At 38.5% G+C, this 27,562-nt stretch overlaps 1 protein-coding gene across 4 annotated transcripts in view; it reads left to right on the forward strand.

The window, feature by feature from the left end:
• The window catches only part of PLCB1 (phospholipase C beta 1), a 369,568-nt gene that overhangs the window by 216,230 nt on the left and 125,776 nt on the right, over window positions 1–27,562 (forward strand). For all 4 annotated transcript variants that reach the window (XM_042829898.1, XM_042829908.1, XM_042829913.1 and 1 more), the window contains exons 5-9: window positions 6,349–6,428; window positions 11,332–11,385; window positions 11,961–12,036; window positions 17,403–17,503; window positions 18,885–19,051. In XM_042829898.1, coding sequence (XP_042685832.1) covers window positions 6,349–6,428; window positions 11,332–11,385; window positions 11,961–12,036; window positions 17,403–17,503; window positions 18,885–19,051 — 478 coding nt within the window. The remainder of the gene's footprint in view (window positions 1–6,348; window positions 6,429–11,331; window positions 11,386–11,960; window positions 12,037–17,402; window positions 17,504–18,884; window positions 19,052–27,562) is intronic.

The following is a 27,562-nucleotide window of genomic DNA, read 5'->3' on the forward strand; positions in this document are numbered from 1 at the left end:
TTATAATTTTCCGGGAATATATTCAGCAAATTTTATGTCGCAGATGTGTGTGCTCATCTTCAGAACATTGCCTGTTACTCTATCTAAAGCCCAAGTAAGAACTGTGAGAATAATCATATATGCAAATTATTACTCTGCTATAAGGAGTATAAAACATATTGATGTCTTTCAGTAGTTATCACTCTTTTATGCTAGTTCTGTGTGTGAAAAGTAGGGACAATCTGTCAACTTATTGTGGTTGACCCATGTCAGAGCAGTGTGTCTACAGGTCTGCCTTGCATCCTCGAGTGTGTCAGCAAGCAGACACTTAATATAATTTGCTCTCATGACATTTTCTGTGGGTGCTCAAAACTCAGTTTTACTCAAGCATTTTGCCTGCCAATATCTCTTGAAAAGAACCGTACCTTAGCAAAGTAATTTTTCCATGCAGGTAGGTAGTACTTTCATTTCTGTTCGACAAACCACAGCAACCACAGTTGTGTTTGACAAACAAGTCACAGTTGTTACTTGTACATGTTTACTTTTTTCCTTCTTTCACTTTCTGTATGACTTAGTTGTATTTAATGAAGTGGAAGCTCTTGAATTTATCTATCCCAAGATGGCATCCAAAAGCAGCTTCTCTTTCCACTTCTGTTCATGTAGATAAACTCAGATGGTAACCTCCAGATAACCATGCACTGAACACACTTTTATACAGCTTTCATCCTAGAGTCCAGTCGATTCTCTGAAAGGACAATTTCTCCACAACTGACTGCAATTTAACAACAGTGAGGAGTTACTCTGTTGTTACACAGGTTCCAGAAGATGTCAGGACAGTTGAAAAATGATCAGGATGAAAGTTTTAAACATAGATGGATTAATTTTTGCTTGCCAACTTTCTGTTTCTGCTTTCTTCATTAGCCAATTGGTAAATCTGGTGGGAACACAATTCCCTCTGTTTCTCTGATATGAAAGCATTAGAAGCAGAGTTCATGGTGATCCCACTCTGCTATGTGGGAAGTGGTGTTCTCACAGTTGAGATCACGTAGCTATAATCTACAGGCATAGTTAAGAAAATCAGCACTGCAAAAGTGAAGGTAATTGATACAAATCAAGAGGAAAACTAAGCATATGACAGAAAATTAAAACGTATGCTAAAGCTTTCATAGCAAAAATTGTTAGCCCTTACTAAGGGAGAGGGAAAATCACCTAAATCAGAAGCATATGTCCTGTCTTGCTTTCTTGTTTAGCCAGCAATCACAGAACCATAATCTGCTTGCTGAAATAGTTCAGAAATTGGTATTTTAGAGCCATTTTCTGTTTGTTAATGGAGCCTTGAAATGCTGTCGACAAAATCATGTTTTGGAGAAGCTTTGCTGTCCTAAATCTTGAGTAACTTCTGTGATCTGAGTAACAAAGAATCTGAGTTTTCCTTGTTATTAGTAAGTGTGGCAGGCCGAATAAATGCATTCTTTATCAGTCAGGCATTGTTGCCTGAGGTAGGTTTCTCAAAGCATTGCAGATTAGCTTCACTTATTTTGAAATCTCATTAAATATCCTGATTGTTTCAATTAAAATAGTTTGATTGCTATTGAAGACATCTAAGAATTCTTCCTTGTTTAACATGTTTTCTTACTTTATATAAACTAGACCACAGAATTTGGTCTTCAGCATCTTCAGGAGCCATGGAGTGACTCAGATGTCAGTATAAGTAAATACATTAAGCAAAAAGAATCTCTTTGGGGAGCTTAGATGAAGGCATTAAATGCAAGAAGTTTTCAATGTCACACATGCAGATTTTGACCCTATTTGCTGACATTTGGGGAAGGGAAGTGCCAGTGAATAATTCCTCCACCTTTCCCTTTTCAGTGCATGAATACTTCTCTTTTTAACCTTGTATTTCTGATACCTAACTTTTCAAGCTGTTTGATCTATCAGACTGATCTATCAGTCAGCCATCCCTTATAGGAGAGAGGCAAAGTAAACTGTATAGATCTTAACAAGGCAATTAAAATAATTCAGTTATGAGATTTCCTTCCTTTGCAGAAAGCTTACTGTCCATTACCTCCACTGTTTAAGTTGTGGGAAAATTATGAAGACCTGAACTGTGGCCTTTTGAAGTTGCTTTCAGTGAGCTAAATCAAGAGCTAAAAATTACAGTGTTTTTGTTTCATTTGCATTCCTCCAGGAGAAGGCAACTAATATTTAAAGTATGATGAGCTGAAGGGTGCTGACCAGCTGGTTTGCTTAGAGAAAGCAGCTTGAAACCCTTTAGGTAATGATTTGGACAGCACACTGCAAAACCCATCTGGATGATGAACAGAAGTAGCTCTGCTGCAGTTCTTGCCTATTTTCAGCATGATATGTCTATGCTTGTCTCAGGACGGGATTTGTGAGCATCTACAAGCACTTAGTACCATAGAAGCCAGGATAAAGAAATAATTTTACTCTTGGACTTTTTCTGAGCAGATGTTCTTTTTCCATGTCTGTTTTCCAAGATGAAGTCCAACCTGTGAACCTCTGTGTCTCCTGTATGATATTTTATTCTCCTGCCAAATCCTGTAACTTCAAAACTGAACTTCCCATCTTTCCTGTCTCCTTCCTGTTACTCTCTTTCCTGACTCTCACATCAGAACTGTTCACACAACTCTAGCACATCCTGGCCATAGAGATCCCTATTCACAGCCCAAGGCATTTTATTTCTCTTCAGTTTTCATGAGCATTGGATCAGTTCCATTGATAAGAACTGTGAATTCCTCTGTAAGTAAAATAATACCATCAAAGATGGTTCACAGGTTAATTGTTACATGCTTCCCAACATATACATCTTCTTTTTTTTCCAGCTTTTTTTTTTTTTTAATATTTAAGAGCTTTTTCAGTACAGCAAAATGTTAAAATAAGATAAATACATCTTTTTTTATTTTTAAGATAAAATTAGTAATGATATTGGAAGTGTAGGATTTCAGTAACTTTCTTTGTTACCTTTCCACCAAAAACAAGCATGCAAGGACACTGTCTCTCACATAGCCAGTTCTGATTTGAAGAAAATGTTTTGAAGAATCTGTTCTATCATTTCTTATGAAAGAAATTTCATCTCTCCCATTGAGATAAATGTCTTAGAGTATGTATCATGATGCATGTAATGGATGAGAGAAATGAGTTCACTGAGCAACAGATCTCAAAATGAACTGTTGCTTACACGCTACCTACCGAAGCACAGAGCAGTTACATGATTTGTTAGTTAAGTTAGCAGGAACTGTATAAATATGAATTAGTGCAACAGAATGTAGCCAAAAGGAGAGCAGGTTCACAAAGCTCTTACTGTGACGGATGTGACTCGTTTGGAATTGAATGTGTTGGAAGGCAAGCTTCTTCCCGTACCAAAAGGAATCAGTCTGCAAACAGTTTGTTGGCATTGCTGCAGCCCTATTTCAAAATACCCAGATTTATATTTTCCTTTTGTGTTGCAACTGTACAGGAGTCTGCTGCTACTGCGGTGAATCAGAGCTGTTATAACCTTTCCACAGTAGGCTGTTTTCTTTCTACACATAACAGCCTTCTACCCTGCCGAGCACTCTCACCAAGCGCTACCTTCTGGAATCGCTGCTGCTGGTAAAGGAAGCTGCACAGAGCATTGTGCATGGATTTGGGGGGCAGCCTTTACTCTGCACTGTATAGCAAAACCAAGGAAACGGAACCATTTGGTGGTGAAAGCAGTGAGACGCATCTTGGCTCACAGCTTGCTGCAGCCCATCAAAGTCAGTCAAAAACATCTCCTTTATTTCTTCGGGTCTTTGCTCAGGGCTGTTGTTTCCCCCCTGCTGAGGGTTCAGACCAATGCCTGGGAAGATGACGTGATCCTTGGCATATTTTCTGATCTTGGTTTTTCAGTTGCAGCTCTAGAGTGCCTCTGTAATGAAATGAACACTCTAAAAATGTGAGAAGCAATTAACAAGTATTACTTGCGATGTGGTACCTGTATCATTAGAAACGGCCCAGCCTGCAGGTAGCCCTTAGAATGTTTCGCAAGGGCAGTGCGATCACTAGAAGAGCCCAGAAAAGCAAGCAAAGGAACATGGCAAGGCTGTGTTTATAAATAACATTCGTGACAGGCGTGCAATAACTGAGTTCCCCTTAAATTCCTGTGAACAAGCTCTCAGACAAAGAGAAGAAAGAGCTGGGGCGTGGATTACTCCTGAAAAGTCATCAATCAATCTATTTTTTAGAAAATAGTTTTAAGCCCAGCAGAGTCAGTGAGATCAAAACAAAGTCAATCAAGATCTGCTAAAAGATCTGTTTTTGATTTCTCCACAGTATTTTGTGTTGCCATTAATCTTTGTAACTGTTAGTGTCACAAAGAGAAGTTTTAACTGCTATTATTAGTGCCCAAACAAAGCAGTGTTTACAAGATGAGCCTATTTTGAGCCTGGAAAGATGAGTTGCCAAGAAGAAAAAAGGATTCTGCGCTTATACATGTTCTGTTCCAGGAGTCATAGAAGAGCAGTTGCACTGCTAAAGAAGCTGACTTTTTCTCTAATTATTTCTCACACCCCTGTGTTGTTTTTTTAAATTAGACCTAAGAAGGAAAAACAAGTGAAATAAAAATGGAAGTAGTCATGAGAGGTGGAGGGGAAAAATATCTCAGCAGCAATTGTTTAACTCCTGAACAATGTGGCTGTTTGGAAGGGAGGCAGGAATATCCGTATTGCTCTGCCAGGAATATCCCTCCTGTGCAGTGGCTGAGGTGTGAATTTGTAAACTGCAGATCTATGGCTCTGGTAGTTTAAGGATATCAAAAGCCTATATGGAGGTACGATTACAGGTATCTCTATCTCATCCTCATTGTAAATGACTGCGTGAGACTGGTTAAAGACATCAGATCTGATAATTTTAGAGAATAAATCTGAACACCTTAAAAAATGTATGTGTATAAAATACTGACTTTGTAAACTGCCTGCAGTTGATCACCTCATCATGTGGAAGCTTGAGGCTTTTTAGGTAAATCAAGCTGGTAAGCTCCAAAGTAATGTAATAACATTTGTTTCATTTGAAGCCAGTTGTACTCTTCATTACCAGTAATTTCTGTCAGAATGAAGTTCCCCTCTTTCATATTTTACCTCAAAAACAGACGAACAACAACAAAAGAAGAGGTTGAAAACTCCTGTAGAGTGTACATCTAGGAGGGTGTATGGTTATGGGAACTCTGCATCTGCACTGATGTGAAAGAAAACTCAATTTTAGTATCAAAGAAAACTCAGAAAATTTCATCAAGTCGGGAAAAAAATCCCATTGTTTGAAAAGACATTGTTTATTTTGTTCCCTTCTTTAAAGGAGTGAAACGTAGGTAATCCAAAACTGCACTTGTGATTAAGGAGAACTGCTATTAAAGTTTGAAAATAAGTGCTAAGTTAGCAAGAGAAAAAAATGTGCTGAAGTTGTTAAGGAAAAGCTGTAAGAGCAACAGGACCAGCTGAGAGAGTCTGAACTTAAAGTTATATGCATGGATCAGTCTTGCTGGAAGCCTGGAAAGGGACTGGGACCGCAGGGAAGGATTTTAGGAACACACTTAGGAATGAGGAAAAAGATGAAAGGAGAAGTGAAGGAGATCTGGAAGAATCGCTGTGCTTGCAGGCAATTTTTCTAATTGGAGTTGCGCCCTTTCTCCCAATATCTATCTGAATTGAATTTTTTTCCTATATGCATCTTTTTTAAAAAAAAAATGTTTCTCATGTTGGTGGATCAGATCTCAGATGGAGCCTGTAATTACAGTTCTTAATTCAGTATCTGCCGTAAGAGATGAGGTGTGATACTTGTCTGAATTGTTTCAAGTCTGTAGAGGAAGTGATGAAGAGGCCCTTATAACAGACTTACAAGGTGAGGCATTGCAGCAAGAGACATGTTATGTTATGGTCTGTACCCTGTGCTGTCAAATTTGTCTAGCTTCAGACAGGTGTAAAGCCTTTCAGCCTCACCTTAAAGGATGGTTGTATAGAGTCTCTTTCTTTGCTCCTCAGTGTGTCAACCGGAATATTCCCAAACACACAAGAAAATGTATTTTTCTGGGGTGTGTGTGTTACATCTCCTAAGCTCTTGAACGTGCTTTACATAGGACATTTGTCCATATGACTTTTTTCTGATACTGTGGAATGAGATATCTTTAAATATATATATATGTGTATATATATATATTTGTAATAGTCTTCATTTTTTGCAGAAATTCTAATCCCACAGACAAGGAGGGAAACTGGCTGGAAAAATCAAGTTCAGACTTTCATTAGGCAATTCTTGTTAACTGTCACTTTTAAAAATATGCAAAAGCAAAGTAAAGATCTAAACTAAGCCTCACTTAATCAACTTTTATTTCTGTAGGAATGGTCAGATGAAGTGTTCAGTTTGGCAACAAATTTGTTGGCACAGAACATGTCAAGGGACGCATTTCTGGAAAAAGCGTAAGTGGACATAGTATTTAATGCTGTGGGTGTTGCTCTTTTATCTGCGTCATTTTCCTTTTCTCTTGTTAGTCACCTTGTCATCTATTGTTTCTGCTTTGATGAGTTGTCAGTTTTGTAAACATAGGCTGTCCGTTCTTATTGTTTTTAAAGCTTGTTATCTAAACGTCATTTTAAGAAAGTCTTGGTGGTGTTGTTCTTCTCACTAAAAAAAAAAAAGAAGCAAAAAAAAAAAGATAGCAAAAAAAAAAATATTAAATATAATCTTCCTGTTGTATGCAAAAGTAGCAATTTCAGCTATAGTCTGAAGATCTCCATTTAATATTGAATAATATTCTGCTTCTGGATTATTTATCTTTCTAATCTCTCTGATTTTAGCATGCTTTAGAAAGATGCTGTAAATCTGCAAATCTGTAAATCATTGAGGTTTGTTGGCACCATGCACAGATTCAGACTTGTTTTCAACAAAGTACAAAAGCACATTTGGAGTGTAAAAACACATCTCAGAAAGGAAAGAGAACTAAATCTGAGAGTAGCAAGACTCAGATGATAAACGCGCATGCTGAGATGACTTTACTTAAGTCATCGGATTGAGAACAGCATAAAAAAGCCTACCAGATAATGATGACAATTAATTAGGATATTTGCTGACCTTTTTTGTTCTTAAAGAACTACAAGTTGACTGGTTAAATGCAGCTCATTGTTTTCCAGTTCTTGCTTGTAGATAGAACCTCATTCCAGCAAAATACCCAGTAGAGGCTTAGTTTACTAAGACTTGTCTCTGACCAAGGAGTAAGTTAAAACCCCTGTTTTGTGGACCAGGTAACGCTGCGCATACCTAGTTTTGCTATCTGCACTGTTTTTAGTCAGAAGATTCCTGACTGCGTAACTTCCGGGAACATACTTTTAAGTTACTGGTTTGTGAGGAGTCTATGTTTCCTTCTCACAGTTTGGGTGGTGCAGATGGAAGTCAGCAATAGTTCTCGAAGAAACAAACTTTGAAAGTTGGATGTTAAAGGAATTCTGGTTTTGTATCTGATACTGCTCTGTCAGGACAGCAATGAAATGCTAGGCAAACCAAATGCCAAATGAATGGAAACATTTAACATTTCCTTCTGGTTCTGCTTGCTGACACAGTGTGCTAACCTAAGTAGATCGAAGTATCTTTCTGGAAAGTCTTCTAAGTTCCTTCATGATCAGTGGAGAAATGAATTTGTGTAAAACAGGGAAAATGTTTTTTTTCCTTCAGGTCTTTCTGGATGTCCACGGGCTTTGGAAGGGCTGGGCACCCTTTCCATCTCCACCTCTCTCCATCATGAAAGTGCATATTAACAGTCAGCATTGCAGGGCTTATATTGGACTCCTGTATTTACTCCTGAGCTGCTGAGGCTAAATTAGATTTCACTTTATCAACACAGCTCTGTGTGAAAGAAAGAATAGACATTGCTTCTTTCAGCACCGTAGATTGTAGATCAGGGCTGATTTGATATTGGATTTCCATGTCCTTATCACTTAAAGGCCCAGATGGCCAACAGACTTGGTTGACAGGTGTGTGATAGGGAGGACTAGGGCTGTGCTTAGTGTGTGCTTTCCTGTGACATTCAAAGGAGTATGTTGTCACACAGTATAGTAGAGCCAGTCTTATTTGAAGCCATTTTTCTATGATTATTCAAGCTTAATATTAATTAAAGTCACTGAACACATTTTGTCAATTCAATCGCAAGCAAGCATGTTATTCCTGTGTCTTTTTTCCACTAATTAATAAATCACTTGGGAACTGTTGGGTTTCCAGGGTTCTTTGCACAGATGCCAAATCAGAGTTACTTAAGGAATCTTTGACTTTGAAGATTAAAACTATTTTCCCATTATAATTACTGTTTTGAGCAAAGAATTGGTTGCAGTCCTGTCAGTAACCTTTTGATGAAATAGAAAAGCAAATTGCATTAGAGCAGATTTAGAAAGGAATGTTTTCTTTGTGGCATTTAGTCCCTTTTAGTGTTTGAAGTGCATTACTAAACAGATTGAGCAGCATCTCTGCTTTGGTCAGATGAGAAAAACAGGGTTAATTTGGGAGGATGTAGCTAATAAATCATGACATTTTGGTTATACAGTACACATTCCGCTGTTGTAATGCTGCAGTGTATTTTTGTGTTGGGATACAAAAATTACTGTTTCGGTACACTAGTACTGGAGTCACAATAACTGTGATGTGAGTGTGTTCAAAAGTTTCAAAAAATGGAAGACAACAAAACTCCTTTAACAAACCACTATGACTTTTTTAAATCTAGCTCAGTGCTGGAAGGCTGGGGTGGGTAGTGTTTTTCTTTGGTGACACAGTAGCACAGGATATTTTAGTCTTCAGGAGAACATAAGGATTTGTGAAAATGTTCCTACATTACTTAGGGATATTAGCACGTATTATGTCTTTGAAGTGGTTACAAATAGCATTTTTGGTTGGGAAGAACAGGAAAAGTTATTAGAACCATGCAATTTCTTTTTCTTTTGGTATGCCAGTGGATAAAGTGAAAAATACATTTAAAAAAAAAGAAAGAGAAATACTTCAACATTGCCATGTTTCTCAACAGATCACGTTACAGAGACACTTATTTATAGTTTTACTTAGATTCAAATGGAAGAGATGAAGCACTCAAAAAAAAGTATACTTTGCAGGCTGCTGCTGGTGAGCATTTTGCTAGTTACCAGTGGTCCTTGCGTGCTAAGAGGAACATCAGATGATTGCTGTAAACCCAACTGCTTCCCATTAGCTACTCCTGGCTACTAGCAGACTACTGTTTCACTTACTTAAAAGATGTGAACAAAGGAAGATACCTCCTTATCCTGCTGCCTCAATCAGCATGAGAGAAATCACCCGAGATGCTTTTAAATATTCAATTCAAAAGCTGTATAATTGCCAGCCTGTAGATGGTTTCAGCATGTAATTTTTATATTGCCGCAGACTGGAAATATAACGGGCTTGTCCAGGACTGCTAAATATACACTACTCTCTTGCTGGTGCAGACATTTCATTTACCAGCAATTTGGCTTCTTCCCAGCTGAGGAGTGGCAATATTAAGGGTCAAAGAGAGAAACATTCAGAGCTGTGTAATAGGAGGGTTTATGGAGGTAGGTGTAGTTGTGTGCAACATCCAGGGGCAATATCAGCCTCTGGGAGGGAAGTAATACAGCCACCATTCCAGTCAAGTTCTGCAGTCTGCATGCCATGCCAGAGAGATCATGAGACAGGCAGGTAGGTGGATAGACATTTACCTCTGTCTCAGCTCTACGTCCAGGTGGAGGCCACTGGCAAGACCAGAAGCTGGTCTTGGGACTGCTACTCTTCAACATCTTGATCAGTGAGATAGACAGTGCAATTGAATGTACCCTCAACAAGTTTGCTGATTACACCAGGCTGAAAGGTGCAGTTGCTACAACGGAAGGGATGTTGTTCAGAGGGATCTGGACAAGCTTGAAGAATGGGCACACATGAACAGAATGAGATTCAACAAGGCCAAGTGCAGTGTGCTGCACCTTGTTTGGGGCAATCAAAATAGACAAAATATGTGTACTGAATGGGAGAAGAACTAATTGAGGGCAGCCTTTGGAGAAAGACTTGGAGGGTTCTGATGGAAAAAAAACCTGGACATGAACCAGACGTGTGTTTGTAGCCCGGAAGGCCAACAGTATCCTGGGCTGTATCAACAGAGGGGTGGCAGCAGGGTGAGGGAGGGGATTGTATCCCTTTACTCTGCTCTTGTGACACCCCACGTGGAGTACTGTCCTGGCATGGGGTCTTCAGCACAAGAAAATGCATAGTTGTTGGAGCGAGTCCAGAAAAGGCCAGGAAGATGCTCAGAGGGCTGGGGTACTTCTCTCACGAAGAAAAGCTGAGGGAGTTGGACTTGTTTTGCCTGGAGACGGGAAGGTTTCTGAGAGATCTCACTGCAGCTTTCCACTACTTGAAAGGAGCTTATAATCAGAAGAGGGACTCACTTTTTGTATGATCTGATAGTGAACAGGACAAGGTTTTAAAATAAAAGGGCAGAGATTTAGATTAGAAGCAAGGAGGAAATTTTTTACTCAGAGGCTGCTGAGGTGCTGGAACAGATTGCCCAGAGAGATTGTGGATGTCCCATTCCTGGAGGCATTCAAGACCAGGTTAGATGGGGCCCTGAGCAGCCTGATCTGATTGCTGGCAACCCTGCCCATGGTGGAGGAGTTGAAGCTTGATGATCTCTAATGGCTCTTCCAAGCCATGTCATTCTATGGTATTACTCAGCTAAAGGGATATAGTGTGTCCTTGATATGTGCTTATTCATTACTTCAAACTGAGCATCTTTGTATGGTTTATATAGTGCATACTGCATGCCTGTATTCAGCCACCAAGGGAAGAATGTTTTCATTGAAGATAATCAAAGGTAGAATTAGTATTTTGGAACAGCAGCAAGACAAAATGCAAAATTGAAACTGTCATTTGGTCCAGTGAGAATTTCTTAGTAGTGTAATCTGTCAGGTTATGGATTTGAAGATGCTGAAGCTGAAACAGTATTTATGCCTGCACCGGGCCTAGCTGAAAGAAAGAAACCTCCTTCAGCAAAAGGAAAGTGAGCGGCTGGCAGCTTGGGTGAGAAGGAGTTTGGGAGGATGATAGCTATGTGCTTTAATGGTATTTGCAATGCCCTGTTGCAAGACTGACGTTACTTGGCACTGTAGGTGCATTATTGTTCGTGGAAAAGATATTCACTTATCTTTGGTATCTCAGAAGATTTTCATGTTGGCAAAAGACTTGATTGGAACTTAACACATAATCACAGCAAAAGTGTTGAGCTGTAACGTTGGTGCAGAGATACTTTAAAAAGTAAGAATAAAACAGTAATAATAAAACAGCATGCTTTTATCCCTGCAGATACACAAAACTTAAACTACAGGTGACTCCAGAAGGACGCATTCCTCTGAAGAAGTAAGTGTTGCTGTCCTTTCTTACCATGTAGTCTTATTTAATCTTTGAGTATGAATAAACATCAGGTATGAACATGTGATCCTTCTGTTTAGAATAATTTGTCTATAGCATATGTTTTGACATACTTCAAGGAAAGAATGGCCAGTGATTCTCAGGATGATTCTGCTCAACTACATTTTGGATATAGATTGCCCTTGTGATTTTCAACAATGTTAAGTTTCTCTGCTCTTGTTCCACTTGTGACTAATATTTTAAAAAGCCTAACATCATTTCTTTAGCTCATAGACACATTGTGAGGATTAAATATATTCAAATTGTGTATCACTGAGGCAGTGTTTTGAAGAGAGCTGCAGTGACTTTCTCAAGTAACTATCCTCTGTAATAGGGGCTTGCGTGGGGTAGAACTCATTATGAGCGCTATTAATCTCACCTGTGTTACTAAGCAGCCTGCTAGTGGAAGTAAGTGGCTAAAGACATGATAAACTGGGAAGCAATATCCAGCTTTTAAGCCAAGTGAGCCATTAAGGCATGTCTTAAAGCTGATTAATTCCCTCTGGTTTGTTTCCATTTTGCAGCATATACCGCTTGTTTTCTGCTGACAGAAAACGTGTGGAGACAGCATTAGAAGCCTGTAATCTTCCATCTTCCAGGGTAAGTATCTTAATTTATTCCTAACCTGACAAGGTGTTGCATTTGTATTTAGCGGTGTTTACTCTCTGTTGAGTATGATTTGGCCAAGGCTGATTGTGCTTCTCTGGATTAGCTCCTGTATGGGTCCTCAGCAGTGGAACTGTTTTTCTCACAGAGTTTACTGTTATCTATTTGAATATTGGAGTATCTCTGATCTGAAATATGGACCGTGAGTGCCTGGAAGAAGTGGAAATGGATTGTAAAATAAGCTAGAAGGTTGTGTAATCTGCTCTGGAATAATCCTATGAGAATGTTTTAAGCATCAGTAACCTGCACACAGTTTTTCAGATGCAATTTGAGTGCATTGTTTGGCTTGCCATGAAGATAATGGTGTAATGTTTCCTTCTCACAAAAGTGACTATTTAAACTCATCTATTTAAAATAAAAAGTGTACGGAATAAATGTTGAACTGATGAAAGTGTCAAAGCTTTTAATGCTGCAGGGATGTCTCATTGTATGTTGCTCAGCCAGAAGCATTTGCAGGTTGGTACTTCACCCTTAAGAAGGCTTCTTCAAGCAGAGTGAAATCAAGTGATTCTAGTTAATGCTAGATTCTAGTTAATTCTAGTTAATGACATCCTTAGCCTTTCCTTCCAGGTGAAGAGTTTCCTTCAACAAGCTTCTTGCAGGATAATTCCTACTTACTAAGTGTAAGACATGGGACAGAACCAGCGTGTAGCAGAGGAGTGCCTGCATCTCCTAATTTCTTCCTCTTGTAGAAAGCGCTGTGCCATGATGTTCATTCAACCTTTGTTTCCCCAATGCTGTCATAATAGAGATAATTCCTGCTGCTCCAGAAGTACAGTTGTTTGGCCTGTGAAGATTTTGCACCTCAGATACCACTTGCCACTGAGAACTTCCTTCACAGATTTCAGAATATTCGTGTAAGAGATTACAGCAACATTAGCTGAAGGAAAGTGCTTTGAATGTTACAGTATAAAATAGGTGTTTGTCTAGTTGAAAATGTTCTGAGGTTAGAAACATGAAAAGATGTATTTTCAAGGCAGATTTTCATTTAATTGTTAGCAAACAATTTTTTAGTAAGTTATGCAAGAAATCTGTGAAGCTCTGCTTTCAAAATCAGTTGTTTTTTTGCTTCTATGTATTTGATGCCAGGAAAGATGAAAAATAATTTCTTATTTCTCACTGCAAAAAAAAAAAATCTAAACATCTCTGGAGTCCTTGAAAAAACTGCAGTCTTTTTCTGCTGTTCATTTAGGCAAAGTCAATTTTACATAGATATTGCTGGATACTTGTTGCTGGGATACCATCATGAAAATGTATTTGTAGTGTAAGGTAGATCCTTTCTTTGTTTGGGACAAAAGAGATACACACTTTTGTGTTGATCACCTTGGGGAAAAAAATGTCTTAGCAGCAAAGCTATCAAAAAGAAGGGATTTCTGAATCTCATAGAGGTAAGAAAGTAGAAGAAAACCAGTTCTTCATCTACAGCTCTTTTCTTGTTCCTTCTTTTCCTGTTCCTGGAAAGAAGATGATCAAATTTATTTGATCAAATACATTTCTTAATTTCATCTTATAGCTTTTCTGCCCTGCTAACTATGGGACAAGGGTTGTTCCTGTAAAGACTTGAAAAATGGGACTCCAGGCAGCAAACAAGAAGTGAATATAAGAGATTCTTTCTCAATGAAAATGCACCAGATTTTTCAGAGTATTCAAGAAAATGTCTCAAGAAGATTAAACTGTTATGATTTCTGTTTTGTCTGTTTTTGTGGTTTTGTTTTTTTTTTTTTTTTTTTGTTTTGTTTTGTTTTGTTTTTTTATTTTGTTGGTTGTTGTGGGGGTTTTTTGTTTGTTTTTTTTTTTTTTTTGGGGGGGGGGTGTGTGTGTGTTTTGGATTGACTTTTTTTTTAGTCCAAGGTGCCTTATAGCTTTTGAAGAATTTTATTTCAGTTTTCTCTTTGGTTGTGAAGACTAGTTTCTGCACTGCAGTTAATGTAGAGGTTCACAGTGAAGCACCAGCAAACTTGATTGTTTACACAAAATAAAACAAGCAACTGTTGAATCCTATCTGTGCAAATAATCTGAATTGGCTGTTGTGCTGCCAAATATAAAACAGAAAGGATATAGATGTTATAAAAACAGAAGGGTTACCAGGCAAATCGTAAATCAGCAGTGCTTGAAATTAGTAGAGAGTCTTAATCACAAAATAAAATTGCATACCAGTATTTCACAAAGCCAGAATTGAGAGATGCTGTAATGTGTAACAGAAAGTTTGTGATTCGGTCTCAAAAAAGAGATTAGCACATAAGGTGTGTGGGTGGTTCCAGTGAGATGTGAATGGCTCAGACCAGAATGACGAATGGGGCAATGTATGTGAATTGCTTTTGGCAGGCAGAATTTTGGAACCCAAGCAGAGTTGTCCAAAGTTGTGCCTGGGGTGGTGAATGCTTACAGCAAGGCTTTTCTCTCCCCTCTGTATCTTTATAGTCCATTAATTATGTTACTGGTAGGAAGTAATCTAGAAGAGTCTATATTTACGGCTGATGACTTCTGAGGTATATTTTCTTAACTAAAGCTAAATGAGAAATAAAAGCTTAGATCGCAGATTGTAAGAAAAGACCCACATTATTTTTTTTTCAGTGTTGAGTACCTTCAAATCCTTTGAAAGGGAGAAGATATGTTAAGTCAGTGAGAGACTAATTCTTTGGTGATCACAATATTAACATCAAAAATGCCCTTAGGAGAAGCATGGGTTTGGGACCAGTAGCCTGTTGAACAGTGATTGTAGTAGCTATTGTGGATATTGGGATGCCATCTTGAAAAAGAAAATGTGCAAGCTGTATGTATTCCAGCCTTTAGGAAAACAAGTGTTGGTGGTCCTCTCACCCGAAAGTACAATAGATTGAACTGATCACAGTGCAGCAGATGAATTTCATAGGTAGAGCTGTGCCACCAGGAGTCATCTCCAAAAGCAGCTCTTGCCATCCTCCAGCTTCAAGCTTAACACTTCTTCATCCACCACTACAGTGGATTTAGCTTTTATGCCACTGGGGAGTTATCCAGCTCAGAAAGCTGATCCCATGGCAAAGCGTTCAGGATCATTTGTGATGAGTGAACTCTGAAGCATCTCACCCTGCAGCAGGTAGGTTCTGAGCAAGGGATGTGTGAGGTGAGTGGAACAAGTTACTGCCTGAACTGTTCCAGCTGAGTGAAGGGAAACAGTGGTTTTCACTGATCTTGAATGAGTGCTTCTGCGAGCTAAAAAGTTAGCAATGGAGAAAACCACCATTCTCGTGACATAATGCTAGGAAAAATCTTTGGTTTTACAATGTAATCTTGGAATAACTGGTTTTCTCTTTGTGAAGACCCAGTTGCCAGCATATGGTTAAGCTGTTAAAGCTGACCGTGGCACGTTCTGTATAGGTGCTGAGGACATTGCTGCTAGCTCCTGTTTTCCCTGCTTCTCATTTAGAATCCTGCACTGGTGAAACTGCTGCTTACAGGTTGTGCTTGCACAAACAACTCATTCTCAAAACTGGGGTTTGTCCAGGATTCTTCGCACTACTCATCACCGAGCTTCCTCTGCTGATATGTACCTCACTCTGAACTGCAGGGCAGCAGCTGTGCAGGTGTTTACTCTGAGCCTGTCTGAGTCAGGGAGAAGATGCTACAGGCTTTGCTAGGCTTAAGCAGGTATAGCAGCCACTCATGTAGTCTGCCAAACTAAGGAAGGAGTAATGGTGGGAGTTCTGCTGCCCTTCTTTTCCATGAGCTGGATGTGGAGCCTGGGGATGGCTGACAAGGGGGAGGAAGGAGCTGCCCAGTCTGCATGTGTGAACACAATCACTGAATGGTGATCATGGTACCAGACCCATCTGCCCTCTACAGATTTTGCAGATGAAAGGAGAGAGAAAGTGACGCCCCCAGCTTTTTCTTTTTTTTTTTTTTTTAATTTATTTCCTTTTAACTTAAAGCAGGAAAAGTATTGCAGAATTTCCTTCCTTCTACCAAAGACTTGAATTGACACTTCCGGTTCCCTTGGCAACTGCATAAAAAGGCGGAATAAATAAAAGCAATGATAGCCTCCATCAGCAGCTTGCTCCCTACACAAGTCGGCTCAACATCATTTATAAGCAAACAGCTTTGTGTTCAAATTAAAATTTTCTTCCTCTGGTCCATTGGATTCAGGCATTATTTTGGAGCCATGGAGAGGTTCACGTGCTTCCAGAGATGACATTTCATAGCTTCTGATGAAGATCACTTGCATGGAAGAAATTCAGAATCAGATTTTCTGTATGTGCATTCCACAATTTTTGTGGTTCTGTTTCTCTTATTTCCTTATGAGATTTTCTCTCCATGAAATACAGACTGCTGTGCAATTCTCTTCTCAGTGCACTGATGCAAAGGCAGAAGCTGGTGGGCACATCATTATTGTTCTGCACGGACAGAGCTGCTCGGGTTGCACCTTCCCTGGAGTCTTCCTTTTTTTTTTCCCGACCTCTCCAAAAAAGCAGTCCATGCTGTCTCCTGCAATAAGTGTTGGGCTTTAAGTCAGCACATGCAAGGAGGAGGAGAACTTTTGAGTTTGCAAAGGACTGTTTTCCTTATTCTTTTCAAAAATCCTCTCCTTGAGAAACAGTTGTTCTGTTTTTTCAGAGAAAAGTCATCAGGCATAATGAGATGATGAAAACATCATCTAGAAGCAAGACTGAATGTAAATTGTCCTTAACTTTAAAAAAGGTGAGAGAAAGTGCTGGTATCTAGTTTAAAGCATTTCTATCAATTTCTATAAAAGCAATGTGATTGCCTAATCAGTGCCCTCAGTGATTAGGGCAAAGAGGTATGGAAAAGCTACAGTGCGTGAGGACATTTCAGTAGTATCTTGAACGTGTATCTTCAGGAAGGAAAAGGAAACATTTCTGCTGCTACCAGAGATCAAGATTGTCAATTATGACTCAGTGGCACAGTTTGTTTCCTGGTTCTGTAAAAGCTTTGGGAAAACAAGTACAGTGTACTGCCATTTTCCTCACCTAAGTACATTGGCCAGCTCGCTGGCTTCATTGGGATTTTGCTGTCTATAGATAACACAGTTATACTGGGAGATGTTTCTTTCCTCTTCATAGGTGCTCCAAGAGAGAAAGAACTTTGCATTATGGAAAGAAGATGGATAATTTACTTCTAATTTTTTTTCAAATGTACTTCTTAACCTGCTCTGTTTTTCACAGGGATTTCTTATTATGTAAAACTTACGCTCCTCTAAGTTGCAGGAATGATATTGGAAGAAGAGCAGTAGCAAGTGATCTGTTTACCAAAAAATATATTAAAATGTCATTTCATTCTTTCACTATTTTTTTTCCATTTCACAGAATGATTCAATCCCTCAAGATGACTTCACACCCGATGTGTACAGAGTGTTCTTAAACAACCTCTGCCCTCGACCTGAAATCGACCACATCTTTTCCGAGTTGTAAGAAAAGACACTCATTTATTTATTTTTTCCCCTTCGCTGGTTTTCTGGGATAGGGGTGGTAGTGAAGTAGGTTATTTAGTCTGTAGCACCATGCATTGACTACCAAGAACAGATTTCAGTGTCAAGCAAGAATAGTGTTTGACCTAGGATCAAAGTTTCCTCTTGTCCCAAGTTTTTGCCTCCATTTCTAATTGCCAGAATTGACTTGTTAGATGCTATGCAAGCTTAACTGCTTAACTCTCATTTCGTAGTTTGGATGAAGAAAGTTTAGGCTTCAGTGAAAATAAAGGAAGAGTAATAAGCAATAAAAAGATGTAATAGGCATGAGAACATGTTTAACCACTCCCAAAAGCTTAATTAGGAGTAGGAGAAAAAGCAGTAACTTTTAGGATTTGTACAACTGGAACTGCTGCCATGAAATTAAATTATCAGCCATTTACAACTGAGTACGTGCATTCAGTTACAAGCTATAAAGCTCATGTTGAATTATTCTGTTTCTGGCCCTTAGAGCAAGTCATTGTGCTTCACAGTTTTAGCAGAGCCTGATCAATGGAATCAGAACATGAAGCAATATGAAAACAATTTCTGAAATACATCGCAAGACCACCAGAACAATTACTGTATCTTTGCAACATGTGTTCTCTTACACCTCCCTGTGCTTATTTTCTCCAAGGCTGAGATATTAGAAGAACTCAGCCATGACCTAATTTGCTTCCATTGACTTTCCATTGCTTTCTTGCAGAACAGAACTAGGCCAGTCCCAAGTGCTGTGGAAAATCCTAAGCACCTGGCAATGTGCCTTCATAGATTCGCATTTGGGTACAAATTGTACCAAAACTCTACTGTTTTTACTAACTCTAAATAGACATCTTTTCACTTTGCAGAGTGCTTAGGGTTTTTGTTTTTGTTTTTTTTTTTTTGCAGGTTTATAAAACAAGCAAATACCGGAATAATTAAGATAATTAAGTCAGGGCTGCTGTCTTTTAGCAGTGAAACCAAATAGGTAGGCCAGGAGTTGCAATGGAGTGTTTGCGGCAAGCTCAGGACTGAATGCCAGATCATCTCTTTTACATTCTCAGATTGCTTTGTTCCAGGAATTCAGAGGAATGCAAAGCTTTTAGCATTGCTCTAATTCTTGCCACTGATGTCAATAATGCTGAAAGCTTTTAAAAATCTTGCTCCTAGATGTTTAATGAAGAATGTTTGTCGTTAAATGCTGGCAAGGTAAACTAGTCTGGAGACCCAGTGGAACATCAATTTTTTCTATTGTATGATTGTTTGAATTTTGTTTCAGTTTCCCTGGGAAATTATAAAACATTGAACAAGACTTCAAGGAATCATATTTTAATTGCCTTGCTTTTGCTTTAATTTTCTCTAGTGGTGCCAAGAGTAAACCATACCTTACTGTTGATCAGATGATGGAATTTATAAATCTTAAGCAACGTGATCCACGATTAAATGAAATCCTTTATCCACCATTAAAACAGGAACAAGTTCAACAACTGATTGAGAAATATGAACCCAACAGTAACCTAGCGAAGAAAGGTCAGTGGTTTATCTTTTCTCACCATGCCCAGTTTCTGATTTGAAACTGTGAATCAATTATAATGCAGTACATACTAGAGCAAAATTTGGTTCAGAATCCAACTGCATTTCCAACTATCTGCTGTTGAATCATACAGGCCTGTGAGACATCGTGTGGTTAGTTTTTACATGTATTTAGTTGGAATCAATTTAGAGAGGATGATCTGGTTTTGGTATTTATTTTTCTGTATGTGTAATTCTTCTAACCAGTTGCTTTGATATGCAGACTTCAGCAGAAACCATGCTGTCACAATGGCCAAAATGTGAATTTTACAAAAGCAATTGCAATTGATAACAACAAAACTAAGATGATGATGATTCTGTCCTCTATTTTCTTATAAAGTGTGCCATAATCACAGAAAATGCCCCTTTGAAAATCTCAGGTGCTGTCTAGGGTGCAACTAGGACTATTGCCAAATAGAGTGAAAGAACTTCTGTGTACATCTCAGCAGATTTTTGTTAGAAGTGTAATAATAGCATTGAATTTGTGTCTGCATCCTGTTTTATTCCAGTCCACATGTCCCGATGGTTACCCCAGCTTCTAATATATTAATAACGTAGAAATTCTAGGGGTGTGGGAATATCCTGAAAAGCAGATCTGTATAAAAATATTGCTTTGGTTCAAAGATTTCAGACCCATCCTTACTAGCTGCTAAGCATTCTCCTTTGAAGAACCAGGGTCAAAACAGCATAAAAGAGATGAAGTCTTTGAATCCTCAGTTAAATAAAACTGACAAGGCAAGATCCTGTCAGTAGCTTTTTATAAATAGAATTTTTTCTTCTACTGTTAGAACGTTGGCTGCAGCTTCTGGCCCAAAGTAATTACGTGAAGGCTGTTAGGTCTGTAGTAGAGTCCATGGTTACAATTACAGAATTAGTCAAAGTAATACAGCGTCTTTATAGTCCAAGCTTCGTCAAGTGCTGCATCTGATTCTACCTGTTTTATTCCCAGGTTGGGATCCCTGTAGTCAACCTAAGGGTGTTGATACAGTCATCAACATTGTCTGAAAGCAAAGCACTTGTAATTTTTCTCATAAGGCTTCTTATTTCTGTAGTCCACATAATTTTGGTTTTGATGGAGAGCTAACTCCTGTTTCTTTGTCATGCTTACACAACCCTGTCTTTCAATGTCAGTGAGAATATTGGCACGGGATGAAAACACTGTGACTTGTGTGTCTTCTGTGCAAATACTAGAATATTGCTCTGTGCTTATCTTATTTCACATCAGCTGCAAGGAAATCTGTATATAAAAAATTACTCTTATTACCCAAATATTGGCACTTCATATAAGGCAAATTAAAGATTTACAAGAAGAAAGTGTGCTAACAACTCCTAAGTCACAGTGAAACCTCCTTCTGACTAGCAATAAGGAGGGAGCATGAATCAAACCTCATAAAGAAGTGTGTTAGGATAATATTTGCCAGCACCCTCTAAGTAGGATTTGTGGGACTTTTACAGTTTACCCTAATTCACGTTGGTACACACACTTGGTTCACTTACTCTTCTACAGGTGCCTCCCTCCTGGTATACGATTTATATTGTTCTTTCAGAATCAGTTCTCTCAGAAAAGCCTGAATTTATAAAGGGAAAGTCAAGTCAGAGAGTCTATTTATTTTGTATTTATTTTCTCTTCAAACTCATGCAGCGATGTCCAGCAAACTCACACAAGGCTGGCACAACCTGTCATCCACCTCAGTATTGCAAATCCACTTTTTTCTCTGCATCCTGCTGTCAGCTGAGTTGTGGCAACTGGCACGTTCTGCTAATAATGCCCCAGTGCAGATCTTGAGCACATTGTCTTAAAATTAAAGGAAATGGCTAATCGGGAGCAGCATGGGGACATAATATTTTCAGTACTTTAGGACTGAGTTGGGAATGTAGTTCACTGTATATAAGATGAATTGTAGGTATATACTCAATCCTACACTTGGTGTGTGGAATAATTGCCAACAAATACTGCATGCCTGTAAAATGTCACCAAAATATAACTGCATATTGAAAATAATGTTAAAACCTTATACCGTGTTTTGTGAAAAGAATTGTTACTTAAGCTTTCTGCTGTCATGAAGGTCTGTTCAAAGGCTGAATTGCAGATATTGGAGACTGAAGCGATACACTTCAGAGATGCACTCCCTACCATTAAAGCTATACTGACTTGGACCATTGAGGAGAGATGTTATTTTCTACTGACTTGAATGTAGCCAAACTACAGTCAGGTGTGGCTCAGTACCACACACCGATGACCTTCTTAGCCTCAACTTCCCACCTCTGCTGCTCAGATATTGTATTATATTTTGTACTGTATTACATAAGTGCCCTTATTTGCTGGGGCCAAGGTCAGTGGAGAGGTAGGGGTGGAAGCAAGATGTTTGGAATAGCCCTGGTACAGTCACTTAAAATAATTAGCGTGGGTAGAAACCTTAAAGTACTGGAATAACCAGCAAAAATTTGTAAGAAGACAGCAGAAACCTTCATCCAGCATAGTTCTCTCATAAAGCAAAACCCAGCAGCTCTATGAACAGAAAGGAACTTTAGGTAATTTCCACATAATCCACTGCTTTACCAAGGGCATTTACCAATTGTTCCTGACAAATCTTCTGGCCTTCTATGAGAGAGTGACAGCACTGTTGGACAGTGGAAGGGCAACTGATGTCATCTATCTGGACTTCTACAGAATGTTGGCTTTGCACCACATTCTTATCTTGCAGTTGGAAAGATACAGATTTTAACTGTGTCTATAAACTAAAAGAGAGGAGATCTAGGTTAGACGTTAGGAGGAAATACTCTGAGGCTGATGAGGCACTGACACTGGCCCATCAAAGTTTTGGATGCTCCATCCCTGGAGGCAAACAAGGCCATGTTGGATGGGGCTCTAGGCAGCCTGGTCTGGTGGCAATGCGCACTGAAGGGAGGTTGGAACTGGATGGTCTTTTAGTCCCCTTCCTACCCATGCCATTCCGTGATTGTAAGAGGTCCCAACTAACTGGCCCCTCTGGACAAATGTGGTATACCAGGAAGCAAAGAACAGCGTGGGAAAGATGCGGCAAGGCACACAAGCAGAGGTAATGGTGTGACAGAATTACATGATAAGCAACAGCGTGGGGAACCAAGTTATGGGTGGCCTGAGGATGATTTCATCACTGTAGTACCAGACCAATGCAATTAAATAATAGGAGCAGGGAATAGCGCGTTTTGAAGAGTTTGGGTTCGAGAAGCAGCCCAGAATTTCTGACATTGCAGTATATGTATTTGTTCTTTCCTAGCAATGAAAAACAACTCCATAAAAATAAATCACAGATAAGGTCCAGAACAGAGGAAAATAGCTGTAATTTAGACCATGTCTTGTGAGTAATGAATGATTTAAAGTACTTTGTGGTACTAGGGACTTTAAAGGCTTGTTTGCAAACATTGGGTGATATAAATTGCTAGCCTTCACTCCAGTTAAATCCTTTTTCTTCAGTTTGTTCTGGAGTTTGCACCTTCACACTTGCTCAGCATGTGTGTTTGTGTGCCCGTGCCTGCTGACAGGTATATTGTTTTGCTTTCATGAGCTGCCTTTCTGACCAACTCTGCTCCTTATCTCATTTCTGATTAACTCTTTATTAGAACGTCAGGCACTTAGTAACATGCACATAGTGGTGAAGGTCTGACCACTTTCACTTTAATTTCTATAGTATTTCTACATTTATTTATTTAAACAACCAATCCTGTGTTCAGACGTCCCATTGAAATAAAGGAATTAATGTTCAGCGTTTTTATGCAATAAGGCACGTATATTTGTTGGGCTCTCACTCTGTATGCTTTTTGTATCACCACCGGAGAAAATACCTTTTACAAAAGGCTTAAACAAGTGTAGTGACAAATATCCTTGCTTTTCAGGTATTTAGGGCCACAAGACCTAGATTTCTAATTGCCTTTTACAAAGAGATACAAAGTATATATTGCTACGTATTGTCTCTTTCTTTTTTTTTCCTGTGTGCAGTATTGTACATGTCAAGTTGCGAACATGAAATGAATAGCTTCAGTTCTCAGGGAATTAAAGTATTTCCTGAAAGCATGTATGCTGTGGGAGTAAGATTTCATGTTTGCAATACACAGAACATCCTGGCCTCAGTGAAATAAATCCTTTAAGCATATGCTGAAGTTTATGGGTGGTGTGGGAAGAAGGGATAGTTATACAAAATCTCTTATGCTCCATTTCTTAGAACATCGTATTAATTCTTTATTGAATCTTAATTGCTGTAATTACTTCTATTTCTTTCATAGCAAGTTAAATGAATTTCTAATGAATGGTCATACTGAATCTCAACTTTCACATCAAATGAGTGTAAAACACTTGGCATCTAACCATTCTCCATTTTCTAATCACTGTTACAGCTCTTTTTCTGTACATGTTGCAGCTATATTTTGAAGTATTTTGAGCATGGGTAAGCAAGAACATATCATATATTTTATACTGCTGAAACATGGCTTCTTAGGTACCTGGTAAAATCAAATGCCTACGAGCTTACTGGATGAGGGCCTTAAGTTGCACAGTTTTGATTAAATAGGCTGCTTGTGTTTCTGCATGCTGCTTATATTTGTAATATTGTATATGGAACGTGATTGAGCTTTTGAAACATCAGCACATACATGGGCTTGACATCTACATAAATTAAGCATAAGAAATGGTATTTTAGTGTGGTTGCAGCAAGCTGTTGTGATTAATGTTTTGTTCTGTACAGTGAAGGAGATTATTGTACAATGTATAGCATGTTTCCTTATCAGGTGGAGGCAGAAAGAAGTTCCTGGTACTGCTGAGCAGTCTCTTGCTGTCAGCAAAAACATGCTGTGTGGCTTTTAGGCTTGGTTAAGTAGCATTTTGTAATTTGGCATTTTCAGGTTACAATGCATTTTCTTTGGGTAGATGGCATAACTAATAAAATGGTTTCCTTTTCAAATTACTGTGCAGATAAAGGTATTAATAAATCAGCTGCAAGTTTGTTGACTGAGAATTTTCTTATTTGCTTTTACTTTCAAGAAGGCTTGATTAGAAATACATTTTTTCAGGATCTTACTACGTTATGGGTAGGAGAAGGCACATCGATGTTGAATTTCAGGTATCTCTGCTTGTAGTGCCTCAGCTCTTGGGAGTGATGGCCCTTGATTGTAAACTCTAAGCATACAAGACTGAGAGTGATGAATGCAAGAAAAATAATTACTGGTGAATAGAGTAATGAAAAAGCTGAAGTCATTCCAGAGCAATAAGATATGCTACCAACCATCCTACTTGTTGGGAGCAAAGGAAAAAAAAAAGGTTATTAATAGCTATTATTTTAGAGTGTTTTTAGTGGGAGAGATTGTCTTGACTGTACTATAAGCTTTAAAATGGTCTGAAGGGGCTTTGGAGATTTTCCTGACCAATGGGTCTCTACATGGCTTGTACTTATTAGGGGCATTTTTGAGATAAGTAGATGTTTTGTCTTAAATATGCGTTTGTTTACATTCTATTTTTGCCTGTTTTATTTTAAAGTGCTAGACCTTTAGATCTGCAGAAGAAAAGGCCTTTAGATTTTCCATACTGCTCCTATTCATACATCTTGCATGTTCGTTTTATTTAGGCATGTATTTAGACAGATTCTAGGGCAGCTGGTTTTTTGACTTCCTTTGAATTTCAGTATTAATTCTGTTTTTCTAGTGCATATTTACTGACAGTTGTGCTGTTGTTTCTTTTTTTCTTAGATAATGAAGTAAATTAAGCAATTAACATTAGATTAAGATGCATTTAATTTTATGCAGCATTTACTACATGTGCTTTTCTGCCTTAAAAACAGGCAGTATTTGCTTCAGGACAAATCTGTTTTTCCTTCCTTAAATATGAATACATTTTAAGCATTTTGGTCCCACTACATTAAATTCACCTTTTAGTAACTGCTTTAACTGCTTAAGAATAATTACACATTGGAGTTCTTTCAGTGGCAGAAGGGGGTCATTCCCTAGGCAACAGATTGTAATGTCAAAAACAAGTGCTGTGCAATTGTGGCTGCACTTCTAAGACATCCTTCATAATATTTAAAGCATAAATTCTGATGTATAAACCATTCTGTCAAATGGTGGAGCTTGCTGGCACTGAAGCATTTGCAGAAAGTGTTCCAAATCCTTCAGCCTTCTCACTGCAACACTGGATATTAAGAGTATTTATCAAAAAGCCCATTAACTTTGGGATTTATAGTGCTTTCCAGCATTCCAGTTTTCAAGAGGATTGCTCTCAGCATTGTTTCTCATTTTTAAATGGCAACAAAACAATAGATCCCAATCGCCAATTATTACTGTTTCAAAAGTGTACGCCACACAGAGTCATAGCCTATTGCATGTTGTCACCACACAGAAGTCGTAGCCCATCCCATGTTATTCGCTACAAGTGCTATTACATAGCTTGCTAGAAAGCCCTTTCACATTATTTTTAAGTATAAATATATTATAGTATAAATAAATCTATATACATATATGCAGCAACTGTTGGTGTGAATGATGCATCACCAAAAATAAGTTCATGGAAATTATGAAAATAAGTAAAATAGGTAAATTTTGTAAATATGTAAAATATCCTCCTATCCTGTATTGTGCTTCCTTTTTAGTTTTTGTTTGTTTGTTTTTTGAGTTATTAGTGAAGTTTCAAAAGTCATATCTTGCAATTATCTGGAAGATTGCTTTTCAAATGAAAATATGTTTTAGAATGTTAAATCCTTAATTATGATATCCTGTAACCCTCTTTTTTGCATCCACTTTACAAGTAAAGTGCTTTATCTTCCTAACTGGAGTGTAGCAACTTTATAACATGAAATTAAACAGTGATGCAAACTAGTAATAATGGATTTTGCAACAGTGAACAATAACACAGCCGTATTGGGCTTAGTAAGAAGTGCTAAAGTTTTTACCTTCTCTTCTTCGATTGCATTCTGAAAGTGTAGGACCTGCTGTGGTTCTGAGATGTAGCTGCTTATGCATAGAGTTATTTTTTGCTATTGCCCTGGAATTAATGATAGCATTCATAAAAAAATAGGTTTAGGATTCTAGGGAGGGGGTGTCTCCTAATCTTCTGTATGTGCTGTGGATACTTTGAAAGAAAAATAAGCTTTGCAGAAATGCATTTTGGGACTAATATCTGGTACCAGGAATAGCTGCACTGATGTCAGTAAAACTGTGACAAATGTCAAATGGACAGACATATTGTGGAATTCGTATCTTCAGCACTGCAGAGCATAAATTAGTCATGATAATGTATGTTCAGCAGTTTGAGCACACCGGTGTCAGTACGTGAGCTAACCATAGTTACTTCTGGTTCACGTCCAGGGGATGGGCCCCAAAATGAAGCCTACAGGCAGTCCCCTACATCCTAATACTGAAAATGGTTCAAAGAACCTGGAGTGGCAAGACCGTGAAGCCAACATAAGAGTAGGTTTTGGACTATGCTTGGGGCTGCATCATTCCCTTCATCTGAAGCTTTTACTCAGGGATGGGAAAAGAGAATCTTACATCAGTACTGCCTTGCAGGGGGTCTGAAGAAATGTTTTTCTACTGCTGTTGCCTGTCTGCATTGTGCTGGAGTCAGCCTCAGACTATCAGAGCCCATAAATAGAAATTTCACTCTGAAAGTTAAACAGCGTTTTTTTTTTTTTCTTGTTGCTGTGCCATTGCCTCTTTTATGGAACACAAGGAGGTATTCAGTCTCAACATTAAGGATTTATGATTTGAAGATGAATATCAGATAAAGTTTACTTCTGAAAAAATAAAACAGCATAGACTTGAGTGCTAAAGGAAACAAGCACAGATAAACTTTGAATAAACATTTTGGGTCTTGGCTCTTCATTGTGATGGCTACTAAGGCAGTGCTTTGCAGCTGGAAAGGGTCTATGAGGACAAATGGAACACAAACTGCTGTGATCCAGTTGGTGAAATGTAGAACTGGTGACAGAATAGCACAGTTTTCTTGGCTCTGCCACAAACGAGCTCAGTGACATTTGCCCATTCTCTTTCATGTGCCATTTTTGGGTTTTTTTTTTTTTTTGCCTCATCCTTTTATTGACTTGGATAAATTGAGAGTTTTTTCTTTGAGAAGCTAGCAACAATTCCCTGAGTTTTTCTGTATGGTTGGTAGCTATCAGGGCTGTTAACATAGTTGGAGTGTGTGCTACTATAATTCAACAACCATACGAGGAAGTTTCCCTTGTAACCTCAGATGTAATCATCTCCTATAACAATATTCTTTAGCTGGAATATGACTGTTGCCCTTAAATACATCAGGGCAACACTGGGGAAGCAGAAAGAAGTGGTAAGCTAAGACAATGTTGGCAAAAGAACACAGAGGTATCAAGTGGCCTTGAATAAATTTGAGCTGGAAATTAGGAGAAGTTTCCTAACATTATGGTTCTGGCACAGACTATCAGAGGTAGTAATGAGAACAGGGAAGAAAAAAACAAAACAAAACAAAAA

Source organism: Centrocercus urophasianus, unplaced genomic scaffold, assembly GCF_019232065.1.
Source record: "Centrocercus urophasianus isolate 14NV4802_14NV808 unplaced genomic scaffold, USGS_Curo_1.0 seq_10, whole genome shotgun sequence".
NCBI classification, from domain to species: Eukaryota; Metazoa; Chordata; class Aves; order Galliformes; family Phasianidae; genus Centrocercus; species Centrocercus urophasianus.